Here is a 20,478-nt window from a genome sequence, read left to right as displayed (position 1 = left end):
CCCATTAAGTGATTTCTCATCCCTCACCCCCTCCCACCTTCCAGGTCTCCAGCGTCTTTGATTCCACTCACATGTCCACTTGTGCACATTACTGAGCCCCACTTATAAGTGAGAACATGTGGTCTTTGGCTTTCTGTTTCTGAGTGGTTTCACCTAAGATAATGGCCTCCAGTTCCAACCACTGGATCTGCATGGGACCTGATCTCATTCTTTCCACGGCTAAGTAGCGTTCCACTGTGTGTTTGTATCGTGTATTCTTTATCTATTCATCTGTTGACAGACAGTTTGATTCCATGACTTCACGAATGTGAATCATGCTGCAATAAACACACAAGAGTGCAGGTGTCTTTTTCATGCAATGATCTCTTTTCCTATGAGCAGATGCCCTGTGGTGGGATTTCTGGATCTAATGGTAGTTCTATTTTTGGTTCTTTCAGAAATCTGCATACTGTTTCTGTAGAAAACTTAGTTCTAATTTGTATTAAGTTAGATTCCAACTCACAGTGTATAAATGTTCCCTTGTCTCCACATCCTTGCCAGCATCTTCTGATTTCTGGGGCAAGATGAAACTCTAGTTCAAGACTTCACTTGGCATCTGGAATAAACACACATGAAGCTGCTTCTCTTATGTCACCACTATGGAGAGCCAAAGGCTGAGTCCTGGAGTCCCGGCGCCACCAGCAGTTCGTGGAGCTCTCATCGGTAAGCAATGGCCCAACTAAGAAGGAAAAGCAGCTCCAATGGTTGTAACTCCAACAGATCCCTTAAAACTGCCAGGATTGAGCACGGACTAAGCAAGCAACTTTTGAACACCTACTGTACGCTAGCAAGAGATGGCTCTGTCATCAAGGTGAGAATCACACAGGAGAGGATTAATCACACGTCATTCTGACTGCACTGATGAGCCCTGGAACAGCAGTGTAGACACGAGACCAAGTAAGGGGCCAAGCTCAACTACTAGGAGGCCAGGAAGGCCTCCTGGGGGGGTGGTGGAGACAGCCTGGACACAGTTGGTTGTGGGGGTTGCCTATGACCCAGGCCACAGAGCAGGAGCACAGAGTGCAGCCGGCAGATGCTCAGCTCTGGCTTCCAAGAGTCCCACGGGCTGCGGTGTGGGGGATCAGGCCCAACGGAGTCAATCCTGTGTCTCAGAGTCAGCCCTGTTCGCTAGGCTCATCATCAGGTGGGTGCAGCTGGGAAGTCAGTGTGGAGCCTCAGCTGCTCTGTGGGGTCAGAGCTTGGGTGCCAGCAGTGCCTGCTCAGATCTCACAGCTGGCACCCCCACTCCATCTGGGGCCCCGGGGGGATGAGGATGCCCCGTGCCCACGTTCATGCTGCTGCGATATGGGGACAGAGCCCACCCCTTCCTGGCAGGTAGATCATGTGTGTCACATACAAGCTGGCCCCGATGCACTCCTGTGACCGCACCACGGGAAAACACAGCATGTCCAGGTCACCACAGAAGCCAACCGGGGTGTGAGAGAATGGCCCAGCCCAGCAACCTGGGCTTCACATAGGCCCCCAGCCTGAGACCAGGTCCAAGGCGTCACCAAGGACACTAACAAGGTCAAGGCACAAGAAGACACCACAGGGGCGATATGTAGCCTCGGGTACTTTTCCTAAAAGCTGCTGAGGACCTCCGAAGAACTGGAAGTGAAGATTAAAATGACCCGGCTGGGGTTTTGAAGGCACAGGTCAACAGCAGGTAGTGATGGGGAGACTAGCCCATGGGGACGGCTGCTGGGAAGCAAAATACAGGCTGCAGCTGGGACAGAAGACGGGCAGCGCTAGGCCTCCCACATCTGCACCTGCCTGGTGGCAAGTCCTCGTGGGGCTGTAGCTAGGCAAGTGTGGGCGTCACCTTCCTGTGGCTTTGCACACCCACAGAGGTTGACAGAGAGGGGCTGTGCTGTGATGAGCAGGGTGGGTGCAGAGGCAGCAGCCTGAGGGGTGCTGCATTGCCTGTGGGGCCAGGAACAGAACACGGCAGGCTGTGCCAGGCTCCTGCTGCCTTCTCTAGGCCACTCAATGGGCCAAGGGGGCCAGATCCGGGCCCCTCCTGCTGCTGCAGCTGCCCCCTCCCCCTGCAAGGCTCAGCCCAGGACCACCTCCTGAGGACACCTTCCCTGACCCTGCCTTGTTCAGAGGCACCACTGACCACTTCAGGAGCTGAATATACCTCCTGCCTGTGATCTGGGAGGTGCTCCTGAGGATGACATTGCGTGGCTTTCCACACGAGTCCACGCTGTGCAGTGCAGAATGTGCTCAAGCCACATCCATGAGGAAGCAGACGAGGCTGTTGTTCCACGGCAGAAATGGTCATCACGTCCGTGAGGAAGCAGATGAGGCTGCTGTTCCGCAGCAGAAACCATCACCACATCCATGAGGAAGCAGATGAGGCGGCTGTTCCGCAGCTGAAACGGTCACCACGTCCATGAGGAAGCAGATGAGGCCATTGTTCCGTGGCAGAAATGGTCACCACGTCCGTGAGGAAGCAGATGAGGCCGCTGTCCCGCGGCTGAAATGGTCACCATGTCCGTGAGGAAGCAGACAAAGCTGTTGTTCCACAGCAGAGTACTTCCATGCTGAAATGGTCGCCTGTCAGAGTGGCAGTTTTTAGACACACAGAACCAGTCCTCCAAGAGACTGTGTGGTCATCCAATGTGTGATGATGCAGAAGTCTCCTAGTGGACTGGGAGTGAGGACTCTTCACTGTGGACACCCACGGCACCACTGGGCAGGGCCTGCACCTCCAAGGAGCTGGACACCTGTGCTCTAAAGAACCCTCACTACAGCAGACAAGCAGCTGCCTGCTACTGACAGCACATTTCTCTCAAGAACAGCAGAGTTCTGATTTGAAAGTCCACAACTGCTGTAATTCATGACTGGTCCTCCAGCACTTCTGTCATTCATAAAGGTCCTGCTCCATTATCTCCTGGATAACTCCTCACCATCCTCCTCTATATTGCTGATTTCTAACATATATTTAGAAATAACAATGTTCATTACAGTAAATTAAATGGGAGAAGAATGAAATTTGATGCTTTAAGTCTTGAAAATAAATGTATTATAATTAAGCGAACAAAATACAAAAACCTATTTAAAAACAAACCTTTATCGCACTGTGAATTCACTTCCTGTATCTTCATTCTCCAAGTCAAAGCTTTTTCACGGCTTGAAAAAAATCTATGATGATGCTTCCAACACAACGTATTTCAAAAGCCAGAATGAAGCTAAATGTAAGCACAGCCTCATCTGGTTCATGTCTCCTCGATTATTGAAATAAAAGATAATACCCAAAGAAGCCAAATGAACCCAGCACTAGGGAAGAGATGAATAACACACGTCCAACTTTGGAGGTCATCTGTGTCTGAGCAGCATTCACTGTGCCTGCTGTCCCCAGGCCCAGTGTCTCTGTCCTCCTCCCATGGGGTGTGCACGTGGAGCCACCCCGACGCTTAGGCAGGTGCGGCCACAGCACGGGGTGTGGTGTGAAGTGTTGGGAGCGGATTGTCCTGGTCAAAATACTGGGTTCACTTGAGATAACATGACATTTAGATGGTGAAGAGGGAGGAAAAATGGCATCCAGACAGAGGAACCAGGCAGCTCTGGAGTCCAACTCCCAGCTCACAGCCCATGCAGAGGGAGGAGGAAGGCCCTGCACTCTGCGTCCTCATCCATCAGATGTTCTCACTGAGCCTGTGAGAACACACAGGGACACAGGGAAAGGCCAATGCATTCCAGAGACTCAGTAAACGTTAGCAGCCCTGACACTCAAAAAATTTCACAGCAGACTCTAGCAAGCACCTGGGGTGACTCGGCGCCACGGTCTGGACATTGGTCTCCCACAGAATTCATCAGTGTCCATTGCAATGGCACTGAGAGGTGATTCGGTCCTGAGAGAGGAGCCTGCATGAATGGGCTGAATGCCCTTGTGAGGGAGGTTTCAGGGAGCTTGTCTTCCCTTCCTTCCACCATGTGAGTACACAGCAGGAAGGCCCCGCCTCTTAAGCAGAAAGCTCTCACAAGACGCTCATCTGCCGGCGCCTTGATCTCACACTTGCCAGCCTCCAGAACTGAGCAATACACTTCTGTTGCTTGTCAATGTCCCAGGATGGGCATCTTGTTAAAGCAGCCCCAAAAGACTGAGACTCTGCATGGAGGAACTCACGCACACCAGCCTGCCTGCGGGATTTTAAATACGCGTCACTCTACCTGTGGGAACACAGCGTGTCATGGGGAGACTAGGACACCTCGCAGCTTTCAGTCCCAACTTGCTGACTACATGGGAAGCTAAACAAGTTGATGCAACCTTTCTATTTCTCCATTTTATGCATCTTCAAACTCCTCACAAAACCAAAAGTTTTACCTAACAATATGTGAGAATGGATAATTCCAGTGTAGATGCAGCCTTCTCTAATCCACTAGGGCAGGATGGCTGGTCCCATCCCTACTCTCTGGCAGTGATTTCACGTCATTTTATGGTGCTTAGAATAGTCAGCCTTGTGCAGATGTTATTCCACCCATGACTACCACCTTCTGCCTTCTAATTTCTGTGAAAACTGAAACCATATCTAACTCAGCTTCTGATCTGCTGCTGGAAGTGGAGAAATTCTTGTGCATCCATCCCTAAAACTCACAGGAACAAGAATTGTGTGAGAATAGCTGCATATGGAACTTAAGAGTTTTCTAAAATAGTACCCATCAGCCTGCATAAATTCATATTTCAAAAATAAGAAAAATAGCTTTCATTTAATGGACTTAGCACATGCTAAGAGATTTACATGCATTTAACCCCTTAACAGAGAACAGCTTTATATATGCAAAAGGTTAGAAACTCTTCTATTACAAAATGGAAACACAGAAGAAAGGAAGCAAAATTACAAGATCACACCAAATAATATCATATCATTTTCTAAAATAATTCTCTTGAAAATATGAGAAAATTGGTTAGCTAAAAAGAATTATCTTTACCATTATCTTAAAATTAGCATGTTATTTTTTAAGTTATAATTTAGAAAGCATTGAAAACTCCAAAATTATATTTTGCATTTGCAACCTAAACATCTGAAACAATTTTAAACAAATTTGGGAACTAAACTGAAAAAAAAATCTCAGACTGAGATCTAATAGGCCAAGTTTTAATCTAGGCCAAGGTTTATGGCTCTGTCATAAACTCAGAAAGAAAAGAACAAAATGAGAAAGAAAATAGAGATTTATAATGGAAATGCTGACAGACCATTTTCCAAACATCAAAAATAAATTACAATTGGCTTTGAAATGACCACCTTTAGTAAGAGTCATGAACAACCAATACAAAAATTAAATGAACTAAGAAATATTTTTCTAACAATTGACAATGTTTGACACCAGAAGCACCAAGTGTCAAAAAGCACGGTTAGAAATACATTTTAAATAAAAAGTTGGCTGGGCACAGTGGCTCACACCTGTAATCCCAGCACTTTGGGAGGCCAAGGCAGGTAGATTGCCTGAGGTCAGAAGTTTGAGACCAGCCTGGCCAACATGGTGAAACCCCCTCTCTACTAAAAATAGAAAAGGCAGCCCAGTGTGGTGGCACACACATGTAATCCCAGCTACTTGGGAGGCTGAGGCAGGAGAACTGCTTGAACTCAGAAGGCAGAGGTTACAGTGAGCCGAGATTGCACTCCAGCCTGAGCAACAGAGCAACAGAGCAAGACTCCATCTCAAAATAAGAAGAAGATGATAATGGGTACTAGGCTAACAATAATTTTAAAAGTTAATATCTCAATTATTAAATTCATTTAAAAGCCCAGAAATATATAAAATCTAATAATCAAATGTTTGCCTAATCTTGACAGATCTTAACTGCAAAATTAGTAGCATCAAATCATGGCTCTCAAACACAAACAGTGCTGCCTTTCTTGCCATAAATTACCTAATTTATTTCTTTTTCTTCACAGCTTTTCCAGAAAAAAATAGAAACATAGAGCATTACACATAGCACTGATTTGACTGGTACACACTTTGTTTTTGAAGTACGCCATTTTAATAGCCTCATAAAGAAGTTACAGATTCTTCAAAGGGATTCCTTCATTCATCTCGGAGACCTACTGCACAATGTTTAAAAACATGTTTGCTCTGGTTTATATGCAGGAAGAGTCTAAACAAAAAGAGAATATGTAGAAAAATAATCTTCTCTCCAACAACTCTCCCCAAGCTGGTATTTCCATGGTGTTATTCAAACCAGAGAAGCCTTCTCCTGTTGTAACTTGAAATGTCCTATTAAGGGACTGTGGGGGTGGGGCGTGGAAGGTTAAAAGGAAGGCAAGAGAAAGACACCTATCGGAGCCTTTAAACCCTCCCTTCTCTGACCAAGGTTGCCCTAAGGGAGGGCACAGAGGTTGGCTTCTCCTCAGCAGGCAGCCTTCCAGACATGCAACTTCCTGGCCTCCAAAGCTCTGACTACCCCACACTGCCAAGTCCCAGATCTGTCTCTCTGAAGAGCTGTCCAGACGGACATGTATGGAGACTGTCGACATGGAGCCTCTGAATCCAGGGGTCTTTCATGCTGCACCTGTGAACATCTTCCTGTGACCCCAACATCTCCATCTCCCCTTTCCCCAGAAGAGACACAGGAACAAATCTGCTTCAATGTAATTTAAGTTAACAGCCCAGAATCTTTGCTCTTTCCCATTTGAACTTATCAAAAAACTTTATAGATAATCAGGCCATACCAGTCCTATTAAACAGAAATTTAAAGACTCAAAATGTGTTAAACTGTGGATAACAAAGTCTCTTTAACCAACATACCAACACTTCACTTAGCAAAATGATACCCTGAATCCTTGACTTGGAAAACCTTTCCAGGCATATGAAAAACCAAAATTGCAGTTTTAGTCCAGGGAAATACAGTTTTGTCCCCAAGACTTAGATGCCCTCTTAGGTAACCAAGTGTCTTTTGAAGCATGTAGCTACCAGACAACAAACTCATCAACTGTCTCTCCCATAATGCCAACCCTTTAACCCACCACTATGGATATTTGTTAACTGTGTCTCTGTCAAAATGGACTGGTTATATCCAACAGCCTCCACTTTAAAAAAAAAAAAAAAAAAAAAAAAGCTATTGATTTGGCAAGGCTGCCCCACAGTCCATAGCACCTGTGTGTCTACCATGCAATCCCATTATTGCTTAAAATATGCAACCCTATCAAGTTTTATGTGAGAATGTTTTACTAGTAAAAGCTTAATATCGGCTCATAAAATAGTCAAATACAGAAGTACAAAACTTAACATTCCACATGACAGCAAAATATCTACTAAGGTCAAACATCAAGGCTTCGAATAATTTAATGAGCAATAAAAATTAACATTGAATTTGGTAGCAAGCACTTATAAAACGGCATCACACATCTGTATCTGTTAAACACTTTAAGTACATCATTTTACAGATGATATCTATTATCCAAAAACTTACTCACTTTATTTTGGCAGATTTGATGGACAGGCCGCGAGTGGGCTTCTGCTATCATGGCTGCACTGCAGCCGGCGTTGAGATCAAACACTTCCACGGTCCTGTTCCGGCCAGCTGTGAGTACGATGTCTGCATTAATCCAGTTAACGAGCTCTTCTCAACACTCTGACCCACAGGGAAGGGACAGTTCCCTCTCTTTTACTAATAAAAACTTTGGAATATTAGAAGACTCATGAAGGGACAACTAGTTAAGAATTTCTGAAGTTCCACTGGAAAAGTCCTGAGCTCAGTCCAGCTCCACTCCATCTGGCCCCAGGTATTGGCAAGAGCAGGTGGGCAGTGATGGATGGGCTGCCTAGGAAAAGAGAGACCACCACAGTGCCTATTTTGAGGTGGAAGTTCCAGTTTTAGAAACGTGGTGTTTGAGATGTTCATGAAACACCCAAATCAAATGTCAAATAATTGAATATGTAGATATTGTGCTGAGAAGAAAGGACTGAACTAAGATTAGACAGACCCACAGAGTGGATGACAGTCCCTGGGGCAGGCTTTATGGTGGGAGCATACAACCCCAACAGTGCCATGTTGGCAGGTGACCACGATGTGCTTCATCAACTTGACATAAAAGGAGCACTTTTACATTGAGGGCTCCTGCGACCACCAACACCCTACAAGCTTCATGCTCAGCCCTGAATGCTGTAGTCATGAGCATACCTGGTGGGAATATAGGGGCACTGGAGTCAAGAGACCCGAAGGCTGCAGTTAGCACTGGATTATTCTCAACGCTAGTACCCTTATATTCCAGAAAACGTCATTTAGGCTAGAATAATCCTAATGATATATTTCTTATTTCTGCTAGGTATTTTAGCACCTATCCTAGCATGAAATTACCACATTTCTAACTAAAACATACTACAACCTCCTAACACTTTATTTTAGTTCAACTATAAAACCCTCCAATAGAGTTCAACTTAGATCTAACTTTGAATAAATTAAAACTATACAATGAATTCCTAAATATCAGGAACTTTTCCCTAAATAAATTAAAATCAACTTTTAAAATTAAAAGGAATGATGTTAGCCATAAAAATCTCAAATATTAAAGTTTTGAATTCCATTTCATATTATTTTGAACAGCAGCAGCTATGATTTTTGCCAGTTCTGCAGATGGTACAGAATAACTAACTTACTACACATTAGTCAACAAAGTCTACACCGGAAGTGCAAGGTCAGCCCACCTGCAGGATGGCATGAGCTACACGGCACTCAGGTTTCTGTTTCCTGTGAGGCTCTTCTCAACACTAACGTGAAATTATTACATGCACAATTAACACAAAGACAGTGGGCTCCATGAGGAGGGCCCCTGCATTTCCAGAGCCCTGCACGATGTTGACACTCATGAGATGCAAGGCACATGCCTCTGCCAGAGGAACAACACTCAGGATCTGGGAGAAAGGATACGGGAATAAAAGTCATTTACTGCTGACAAACAGGTCATGTCTCCTGCATCCGTCATGGAGAGCCTGCAAACCAGCTTGGATTTGCTCTTCTGTTTATACCTGGAAGAGAAAATCAAGATGACCAAGCTTTTTGCTTTCCTTCCACTACAACAATGTTTTAAAGATAAATATCTTATCTTTAGAAACATTAAACATGAAAAGCAAGTTTTTGTATCACTTAAGAAGTCACACTTTATAATACTGAGGGAAAAAGTGAGTTGGTGACCTTAATTTTTCTTTAGAAAAAAAAAAGTGGTTTTCCATTAACATCTAATTATTTGTGGTTATTTTTGACATGTAAAAGATCTGCCACCCCCTCCTCCTTTTTCAGTCTGTGGTCAAATGCACCAGTTTTTTTCTATAGGGTATTTCATTGCATGCTTAGAAAATCCTACCTATCTCCCACCACATGTAACTGAGCAATGCCTTAGCTTCACTACCTTCCAAAACCCAACTGAAGTGGCTGCCAAGTGATTTCTAAGAGAAAGTCCCACAAGATCAGAAAGAGGAGGCAGGATCAGAAGAGAAGCCGCTAACTCTCAGAAGCAAAGGGCTGTATCAGCTGAGACAGGAACCCTGGGAGGTGAGCTGACTTGTGAAACTCCCTCCCAATAAGAAAAATAAACTTTAGGACTGAAAGGCCCAGGCATCTCTGAAGAGAAAGCTGAGAGGGGCCACTGAGTCCTGGAGCCCTTCCCTACATGCAACCCTCCTGCTCCCCAGAACAGGCCAGAAGTCACTCCGGGATGCTGTGACCTGGGACAGAGAGAATGGGGACACTCTCATGGAGATCAGGGATTCCTTGCAAACCCATCTATTGATAGAAGCCCCAGCCCTTTGCATGTCCCAATCCGAAGTCCCTCCATGAGAGAAGCAGGCAGACCCGGGCTCCTCCCAACCGCAGGGCATCCACCCCAATTAACAAACCAAAGTCAGACATCTCAGAAATATAACTTTGATTAAGAGCAGTGTGCTTAAATTACACTCAAAGCCTCAAAAAAATAAAATGACCTGAATACCTAGAGATACAGCAAAAATATAAAACTACGGCCAGGAAGCCAATACAACAATCTCAAAAGGAGGAAAAAGGAAGAGGCCAGGACTGGGAGACAGGTTCCTAATTCCCTCTGTAATATTTCATTTTATTTTATATATATATATTTTTTTTAATTGCATTTTGTTTTGGGGTACATGTGAAAACATGCAAGATTGTTGTATAGGTACACACATGGCAGTGTGATTTGCTGCCTTCCTCCCCTTCACCTATATCTGTCATTTCTCCCCATGCTCTCTCTCCCCACCTCCCCACCCCCATCCCTCCTCCATTTCCCCCCAACAGACCCCAGTGTGTAGTGCTCCCCTCCCTGTGTCCATGTGTTCTCATTGTTCAACACCCGCCTATGAGTGAGAATATGCGGTGTTTGATTTTCTGCTCTTGTGTCAGTTTGCTGAGAAAGATGGTTTCCAGGTTCATCCATGTCCCTACAAAGGACGTGAACTCATCGATTTTGATGGTTGCATAATATTCCATGGTGTATATGTGTACCACATTTTCCCTGTCCAGTCTATCATCAATGGGCATTTGGGTTGGAAAACAAAGATAGTAAAATGTTAATACTGGCCAAGCACAGCGGCTTATGCCTGTAATCCCAGCACTTTAGGAGGTTAAGGTGGGTGGATCACAAGGTCAGGAGATCAAGACCATCCTGGCTAACATGGTGAAACCCCGTCTCTACTAAAAATACAAAAAATTAGCCAGGCATGGTGGCATGCACCTGTCGTCACAGCCACTCAGGGGGCTGAGGCAGGAGAATCACTTGAACCTGGGAAGCGGAGGTTGCAGTGAGCCAAGATCATGCCACTGCACTCCAGCCTGGGTGACAGAGTGACACTCCATCTAAAATAAATAAATAAATAAATAAATAAAAATGTTAATACTTGTCCAAGCTAGATGTAGCTAAGAAGATACTTATTATTCCCCATATATATGTATATATTTGAAATAGTTCATAATTTAACTTTATTATCAATAGTATTTGTCCCACATGACATCACTTCAATATGCTGCAGAGCTGAGATGATAATTCAGGTTTCTCAAATCCCCCAAATTCTCACATTCTGTCATTCCAAAGGCCCCACACATAGTAACACAAAGGAAGGTTTAAAATGGGTAGGATCTGGATTATTCAGCTCTCATCAGTAGTTTGGTAATAGGAGGTTATTATTAAATTCAAGGTGACATTTTAAAATGTAAATACCTTTTTTAACATCACATTATTGAAACGGCTTCCTCTGATCTAAAAATAAGGCAGAAAGGAGGGCTGCCTACCTCTTAATCTCATCTTTGCAAGTGTCAATGTGATACTTCAGTAGCTGAAATTCAGGGCCAGAAGACAATAATATAAAGGCATCTATGTAATAAAACTGTGCAGACTGTATTGGTTTAGAAAACATGTCTTTGCCCTGTAATGCAAATCGGTAATTATTGTCAATATAATCTCAACAAAAAGACTATTGCTGTAAACACAAAATTATTTCTTCTTAAAACCCAACATCTATTTATTCTAAATGTGTACATATATTTGTTAGACCCAATCTACAATTTTTGTTTCCTCCTACTCCTTCTGAAAGGTATTATATAATTAAAATTTTACTGTAACGAACGTTTTGAATTCCAGCCCTTTAACAACTTTAAAAGAAAATTGAAACTTAGCAGTAAACATACTAAGTAGCAAGGATTGTATTAAAGGTGAAATTTAAAACATTTTTTAAAATGTAGTTCTGAACTGTCTACTCTCAAATTTAGACCTCACAACCAAACATTACAACACAGAGGAGGCCAGCGGCGCCCACGGCTCTCACAAACGCCTCCTTCCTCCCTCAGAGAGGCCCTAGGTCTTCCCTAACGTACACTTCCTTTCTTATCTGTCTCATATTCAATCCCCATTCTATAAAAGACCCATAGAAAGTAAATGCCAATGTCTTTGAAAATTGGCCTGCGTTTATCTTATGCGCTTTGCAAGTCACCTGCTCGTATCTGATGATTTGAAGATGAGTTTCCTACCGTTTCCTCTTCTTTCCCTGTCCTGGTCATAAGGTTGTATCTTCCTGTCTCTCCTTTCCTGTTCCGCTTTCAAATTATCTCCCATAAGTTCATCAACATGTCACTTTTCTCCCCAAAATATACTTCCCCCACATAATAGCCTTTGGCCATTATTACTGTCTGACTATAAAATCACATTGAATCAATATTTAAAATTATTCAAATATTTCAGTGTTAATCATTTGGCATTCCCAGACCATAATAAACATAAGGATAGATTTAACCGTATGAATTAAGCATGCGTGCAGCCAGTATGTAGGTATGTACCTGTGTACCATATGCATGTGTGCCTACTGCGTGTGTGTGGATGCATACAGGTAGACACACGTTTAAGAAACTAATTAATCAAAAGCAACTCTTGGTTTATGTCCATTTCTTCATCTCCTATTAAGGTAAAACAGAGAAGCTCTCAGCTGAGGGCTGCTCCTTTGGAAATGACAGCCCATGGCAGATGTGACCGTCCATTACCAGTAGCAGTGCATGCTCTGTCCTATGCGCCGACCACACCCGCAGGGTCTGGTCCCGGGCCGCGGAGAGCAGCCACCTCTGGTCATGGCTCCAGCAGACGGCGTTAACCGCCCCGTCGTGACCTAACAGGAATGATCAGAGAGGGTTACCATTTCTATTATTAAAATCAGTTTTGACTGACTGCTACTTATCTGGTGCTTTCATACAACACAACTGGAACAGTATTTTCCAAGTAATCAGAGGCACGCCATAAGGCTTCTCCTCGCCCCAGTGAGGCTGTGGAGCCTGAGGCCGGGGGCACTCTTTCCCTTCAGTAGAGGCTCAATGTGGCTTCTGAAGGCGGTTGCTCTAAAGCCTCAGGCTTCATTTTTTCAAGTTTTATTTTAGATTCAGGAGGTGCAAGTATAGGTTTGTTACGAGCGGATAGTGCATGGTGCTGAGGTTTGGGGTATGATTGACTGCCTCAGCCAGGCAGTGTAAAACCTCACATTTCTTAAACTATGATGTTCAACATATGTGTGCATCTGTGAGTGTATGTTTTCAGAGAAGAACATGGTAACATCTAGTGTTATGAACTACGGTATAGAAATCTATGGACTCCATGATAATGTATCAGTATTTTAAATAACTGCTATCAACATTGAAGAAAAAAGTTTTTAAAAAAATCACTGAGCACACACATATAAGTCAATCATTTGTTGTGACAGATTTGAAAAGTTTTACCTAAACTCAAAATGGCTGTTTTGATGCTGATTGGTGAGAGTGCCAGTGCCGATCTTCAGGCGTCTGAATATTGGCAGTGTGTGCCACTCTGATATTAAACTAAGGTAGGCTACGAGGTTAACAGTGTTTATTTCACATACCCATAAAAGCTTTCCTGTCCGGTCCCCACCTCATCCTACTTCCAGCCTAAATCTGTGGCCCAGGCCCTGGGCACGTGCTGCTTTCTGGACCTGTCTTGCCTCATAATTACTAGAACGGCCATCAGGCCAGGAGGTGTCTTAAAACAGCCTCTCAGCTGCCACCACCTGACGGCTCTAAGAAGCGGTGGACACAGAGGAAAGGATAAAGCTAAGACGACCAGGGCTGGGCGTCTTCTCAGAGGTCGGCCCTGGAGCAGAAAGCCAGGTATGTGTCCTGGTGAGCAGGGAGAGATGAGAGGAGCTGGGGAGGTGAGGGCAAGGAGAGGTGGAGCCCAGCCCTGCAGCCTCTGACCCCCTGAGCACTCGAGCTGGGATAACGGAGAAGACTGACCACAAATGACCCCAGACCTGCTCAACGACCCCATTTCACTTCCACAGATAAGCATTCTGTGATTAAAATCACAGGGGATGGGTAAGCACAGCTTCCAAGAAAATTCTTGTCATAGCCGAGATCTCCCCACGGAGGAGAAGGCCCCATCCTACGGGCCTCAGCATGTGAATTGCACATGATGATTTATAGACTAGACAAAAAACTGCAATCTCACTACATCGTATCTGTCAGAGCAGCAAGATAAAAAAGATGGGAAAACCAGGAAAGGCTTAAGAATATAACTCAGTTCTGCAACAGGACGCCAGGAAACACAGGGCTGAAATTCACAGCACAGAAAAACAGAAAACAGCTTTGCTGCCCTCACGTGTAGAGTTCTGGCAGTTTTAGCAGAAGTATCAAGGCCAGTTAAGGAAAGCTCCGAACATTCCTCACTGCTGCTCAGCTAACAGCAGCTGCCAGACTCAAAGGAAAGTCACGATTCATGACTGCCATTAATAGCCGCCCCCCATGCCGCTGGTACCGAACGCCGGTGGCATCCACAGCTCTGCGCCATCCCGAGAATGTCACAGGTTCACAGACATCTGCTGTAGCACCCAGTGCCCTCATCCTGGGCCGTCAGGGCATCCTCCCAGTGGCAAGGGCTTGACGCATCCGCCCAGGCACTGACCTCAGAAGTTACTTCATTACCAGCCGTGTGGCCACCCTCTTCCAGTATCAAACTCAGACCAGCCCCCTCGCCTGGCCCACAGGCTGCATGAGGTCGCACAGGAGAGAGGGTGAAGCTACCGCTACCACCCATGTTCTTCCTTCTTACTGAGACTGACAATGTGTTTCTCCAGTCCTTCCTACTTCCTCCTATGAGCATAGTGTTTGCTGGGCACCCAGTGGCCAACTATGCCACCAAGGCCAGCAGAGGCACCAGCAATGCAGGAACTGCAGAGCAACACCCTCAGCTCAGCCCTGGCAAGTTGGCCTGTCCTTCATCTCAAGTGTCAGGGACGGACCTCCCACTCCCAGGATGAAAACCACGGAGATTCCTCAGAACCTGCCAACGGGGGGAGTCCCCCTCCTCTCCGGAGCTCCAGCCCCAGATACAGGCGAGAAGCGCTTCGGCCACAGGGTGCATCCAAGACAAATCACTGCAGGGAAGGCTGGGCCCTCTGGAGCCAATCCCCATGAGCAATGGGCCCATGGGGGACCCCACATGGGTGCCTCTTCCAATCTCCCCTCAATCTCCTCACTATACAGAAGAGCTCTCTCTTCCTTTCCAGTTGATCAGTTTCCCCTGTGGTGTGTGGGATGAGATGAGGAGCTTCAGAAATAGAGTGAAAAGAATTCTAAAATCCTGTCCAGGTCGGGGTTTTTTTTGTGTGTGTGTGTGACAGAGTCTTGCTCTGTTACCCAGGCTGGAGTGCAATGGTGAAATCTCGGTTCACTGCAACCTCTGCCTCCTGGGTTCAAGTTACTCTACTGCTTCAGCCTCCCAAATAGCTGGGATTCCAGGTGCCCACCACCACACCCAGCTAATTTTTGTATTTTTTAGTAGAGAAGGGGTTTCACCACGTTGGCCAAGCTGGTCTCAAACTCCAGACCTCAGGTGATCCACCCACCTCAGCCTCCGGAAGCACTAGGATTACAGGCGTGGGACACTGCGCCTAGCCTAGGTCAGGGTTTTAGGCCTCCTCTGGACCTAGATTCCTATGGACACGGGCCCTGCTAGGGGGAAGCAGTCAGGGGTAGGGGGCGTGAGCGGCACAGAGGTGATGTGTGCAGTCCCTGCTCAGAGAAGGAGCCGAGGAGAAGCCACTCAGCCCAGCTCGAGCCAACCAAGAGCCCAGGAGCAGGAGAGACGCAGACCTTCACTTCATACCTTGACAAAGATTCCTTTCATAAACAATTTCACATCTATCATGGAATTGTAGATTTAATCTTCTGAAATGCCTGACCCCAGAACTTCACAGTGATTACCACTGACTCCTGGGCATGTGACAGACAACGCAGCTCCCCTGCGCAGCACGCTCAGAACCTGCCATCCCACATCGCAGAGAACCTATGCTGTGCCAGGCATGTGTTCGGAGGAAGGCATGGGACTGGGGTGCCTGTCTTTGTAATTGAAACCATTTTTGATAGGAAACATTCTAAAATTTAAAGCAGAAACATGTAACTCCTCTCTTAAATTAAATACGATTGCTCTCAGTGGCTTTCAGGCTGGGCTGCATTACCTGACTGTACACTCAGAGACCCCGAACTCTCCAGGAGGGCATTTGAATTTATACTTATTTGTCCCAGATCACAATGAAAATAAAGACACTCGTTTTTCTGTGTTCTGGGCAGGTGCTGAGAGACCAGTCACATTTTCAAAGCTGAGTACACACTCAAAGTGAAACGATGTGGCTTGTGCAGTTGAGGCAGGTAAATGTGACCCTTCCCCGTACAGAAACAGAGTAAGTTTTTGTCAAGATGAGTTTGAAAACCCACTGCATTTTAGTTCAGGGAAAAGTCCTTTTTCCAACAATAAAATAGTGGTAAAATATCCACAATCAACAGAATAACCACCCATATCAACCATTCAGCCACAAAAGAAGCCAGCTCAGGGTTCTGGGGTGCATGGTGGAGGCTCTGAGGCTGCAGGATAGACTCGGGATGGGAGGAGAAGCAAGCGTGCTCGGAGGGCAAGGGCGGTGTCCAGGCCACGCAGGGATAGATGTCAGGTGGGACCAGAAGCAAGGGGGCTGGAAGGGTGAGGGTGGCATTCAGGGCACAACAGGAGAACCACACTCTGCACAGGCCATGCAGGGTAGACACGGGGTGAGATCAGGATCAAGAGGCTCAAAGGGAGAGGGTGGCGTCCAGGCCAAGACGGGAGAACTGTGTTCTTTCCAGACCATGCAGGGGCGGCAGCTTTGCTCATGCAGGAGCTGAGTCTGGCTCTGCCTGCCTTTGGGGGCCTCCCAAACCTCACTCTGGGGGTTAGTGAGTCGTAGTCACTGGGGGGCTCGTCTGCTCCCAGGTGTGGCCTTGCCCGGGCCTGGGCCCCACTGCCTCCGCCCCCCTCAGCCCCATCGGTCCCCACCTCTGCATTTCCCAACGACTGCCCTTGGGGTGGTTACATCACAGGCTGAGTGTCCCATATTCTCAATGCTTGGGATTAGAGATGTTTTGGATTTCCCATTTTTTTGGATTCACATTATGGCGGTTAAGCAACCCTAATCCAAAAATCCGAAATCTGAGATGCTTCAGTGAGCATTTCCTTGGCGTCGTGTTGGCACTCAAAGAGTTCTGGATATGGGAGCATTTGGATTTCAGAATTTTGGATTAGAGATCCTCAACCTGTAAAAAAACAGAAGGACTAGTGAAATATTTTTTGTTGTTTCTGTGCTTTTGTTAAAATATCTACCAAGTATGAGTTCTGATGCAAGTAGTATCAGTATCAGTAGTAATGAAAAGCTGTCAGGTTTTATGGAACTGGAATTAGAAATCAAATATATGCCCCAGTTATGAGTTGACATGGTGGTCATTTTAACACTGTTGCTCTCAGATCTACTTTTTTAAAAAAAAACATTGTTTGCTTTATTATGTTTATCAAAAAGTCTATGTACAAACCCCACTAAATTTCAAAATATTTCAATCTTATGTCTTTTGATTATATTAACTAACTATATTTCAATTATTTAGGATTCAACTTCACTCACTCCCCTAAACCTCTACAGATGATCAGCTCTTGGCCTCCAGGGCACCAGTCACAAAAGTGCTGCCACGCTGTTCTCATGAGTTATGTCTACCCTGAATGGTTTAAGAGCTCAGTGAATCCAGTTTAGAAAAAGAAAACAAAACTGTCATTTAGCAACTGAGAACCAGAACCTAAGTGGGACCCACCCTTACATTCATACTGATTGAAATTAAGACACGTTTTACCTGAAAACACAGCAGGTGTCCCAGTCAGGCTGGAATCAAAAACCAGACACAGATGGTTGGCCAACCCACAGGCCAGCCACTGTCCATCTCCTGTTAAAAAAATAAAAACAAAGGCCTCTTAGAAAAGCCTAATTCATAGGAGTCACATTAACCCCAGGCAAGATGTAGAACTTCTCGTAAATTTGGTTCTGAAACACACACGCGCACATCAGCACGGGGGTCTGCAGGCACCAGCCCGTGTCCACCCTTTCTCAAGTCCTCTACCTGACAACCTTGTAAGGTACTGCTCTGTCATTGTCATCAGCCTCCCTTAACAGAAGAGGAACAGCAGGATGAGAGAGCAAGGCTACCGAACAAGGTTGTGAACAGGAAGTGCTGCACCCAAAAGGTACTGTACCCAGGACAGGACAGAAACACAGTGCTGGGGCCTGCATTGAATCAGCAGACTGCCCAGAGGCACATTCAGCCAAGCAGTTACGTTGAAACAATTTCTGAAAACAGGGTAGAAACAACTGACACATGTCACAGACAATATTCAAACTTGAGGGCCGGTAACACTGAAGGAATGTTCTGGTCTATCAAAGATCAAACAGACTTTACTGATAATACTACATATCTAATTTCCAAAAGTGATTTTAAAACTTCTGTGGCTACAATTATATAATAAAATAAAGGGAATTTGGCAGAATGGTACATAGTAACCCTTAGGCGACTCAATTCTCTGGACAGGTGGTGTGAGGGTTGGGGATGGCGCCAGCCCAGACAGGACTTTCTGTCTAGCCCCAGGCAAGGGCACAGCTCGCCTGCAAGTCCATCTTGCTTCCGAGAAGCATCTGAGTGGTGCAACTATCTAGCCGAGGCCAAGGGCACTTTCACAGGCTGCTCCTCCCTTCTTTCAAAGATTATTTAGAAAAAAAAATGCGAGGTCCAACAGAAGTCTGGTGAAGGCATTATCAGGACACACGTGAGAACAGGGCGGCTCTCACGGAAGCCGAGACACAGCCCTGCAGGAAAAGGCCCCAGCTGAGGGTCTGGCAAGGAAGGGACACTGTGCACAGCCTGTGCAATGGCATTCATGCCCGTTCCTAGCCTGGCGCCTGCAGCCCATCCATGAGCAGAGGCTACGTCTCTAGAGGGAACTGGTGACTGTTCTGCTAGCTTCTCTGCCTACCAAAACCCTTCCACCAGGCCAACCTTAACGCTTCGGTAGGAGGGGTCAGATACATAGAGAGCAAAACCCAGAGGAGCTGGCCACAGAACAGCAAATTCAGTGCTAATAAGTGAGTGCCAGTCTCCGTGCCACCACAGGGGCAAGACACTCCATGATCACCCTCACTACAGTCATGTGAAATGAAGTCTCGGTTTTAATCTAGACACAAACCATCCCATGCAACTTCAAGTTATCCAAGGCTTTTACAAATATATTTACAATTTATGATACAATAGAAAAATGTTTACAGTGGACAGAATAAAAGACTCTTACAAACGAAATGCTACCCAGCTCCTGCAGGACGTGGCGCACCTGAGTACTGGATGCAGCACACACGTGTGCAGGCAGGGGCTGCAGCGACCCGGGGGCCAGGCTTGGCAGGCACAGCGCTGTCCACGGCGTACGCCTCCCTGAGGAAAGGCCAGAGGTTAACAATGATCGGGAGACACTCAAAGTGAGATGAGAAGTAAAATACAACCAAGAAACGAAGCGGGTTTCCCCTCATCTACATGTATAATTGTATTCCAGTAAACTTGAATATTTATCTATAAACGTGTATATTTAGACTCTTACATTCAAAATCATGAAATAACTCTTTTAAATAGACTAACATTTCACATCGCCAAAAAAGACATATATTTTACATATAAAACAGCAAGGATTTGTTGTGTTTCATATAAACTGATGTGAGTACTGTGATGATTAGGGATGAGGGTTCTCACTAAGAGAAGATGAATTTCACTTTCCAGTCTCATGCCACTATGGATGGTGGTGTAATGTCAATCACTCAAATCATCTGCAAATGCCTTCCATGTACACACCAGCGTCTTCTGTGTACACTAACGCCTTCTGTGTACACGCCAATGCCTTCTGTGTACACGTATGAGCCCTGCGCGGGCATGTGGAGGCCTCGCCACCACTGCTGCCCAGCAGTTCTCAACAGAAGGCCCGCAGGAGTCAAACGCAAAAGAAACAGCATGCTCTGTCTGGAAACCAGGGCCCTCACAGAAAAAAATCACCAAAAAAATCAGAGTTGAATGTAACGGTGATGCCACGTTTCACCTGCATAAGGCCAGATGCATTTTGCTGACAGCCCACACACAATATCAAGCAGAACGTGGCGGGGACAGCAGCACGCTGCAGAAAAGCACAGTGAGCATGGACACGGTCAACACGGGCGCTCAGTAATACAGCAGTTGCAAAGTAGACCCACGCACATTAAAATAGGTTTTAAGTACAGTAGCCCATATCTCTTCTTGGACAATCTCATCTTAAATCCAGGACTGGGAGAGGCCCCAGATGCCTGCCTGTCTAGTCACAAGGGGCCCAGGTGTCTGCAGGACATGCCCACAGCCAGTGTGAGCCAGCCCCGTGGACAGGTGCTCTCCCAATGGCGTGGACCACGGCCACTCAGAATGGGCACCTGGCGCTACAGCGGCCCCAACATTTTCACCCAATCCACCGGCATGGCAGGGTGAGCATCAGCTACAACATTTTCTAAACTGAATTTTAACAAAAATTCAATTCATTTCAAAATTGTGTTAAGGTGGTAAGAACACGGCATGTCTGAAAAATT

At 45.8% G+C, this 20,478-nt stretch overlaps 1 protein-coding gene across 1 annotated transcript in view; it reads right to left on the bottom strand.

The window, feature by feature from the left end:
• The window catches only part of WDR27 (WD repeat domain 27), a 233,972-nt gene that overhangs the window by 143,468 nt on the left and 70,026 nt on the right, over positions 1–20,478 (bottom strand). The window contains 6 exon segments of the mRNA XM_010331306.3: positions 7,461–7,582; positions 8,915–9,012; positions 11,282–11,415; positions 12,524–12,645; positions 17,693–17,782; positions 19,215–19,312. Coding sequence (XP_010329608.3) covers positions 7,461–7,582; positions 8,915–9,012; positions 11,282–11,415; positions 12,524–12,645; positions 17,693–17,782; positions 19,215–19,312 — 664 coding nt within the window.

This window comes from Saimiri boliviensis, chromosome 4 (genome assembly GCF_048565385.1).
Source record: "Saimiri boliviensis isolate mSaiBol1 chromosome 4, mSaiBol1.pri, whole genome shotgun sequence".
Lineage (NCBI taxonomy): Eukaryota > Metazoa > Chordata > Mammalia > Primates > Cebidae > Saimiri > Saimiri boliviensis.
Note: the sequence above shows the minus strand (reverse complement) of the source record. Positions and strands in the feature narration are given on the sequence as shown.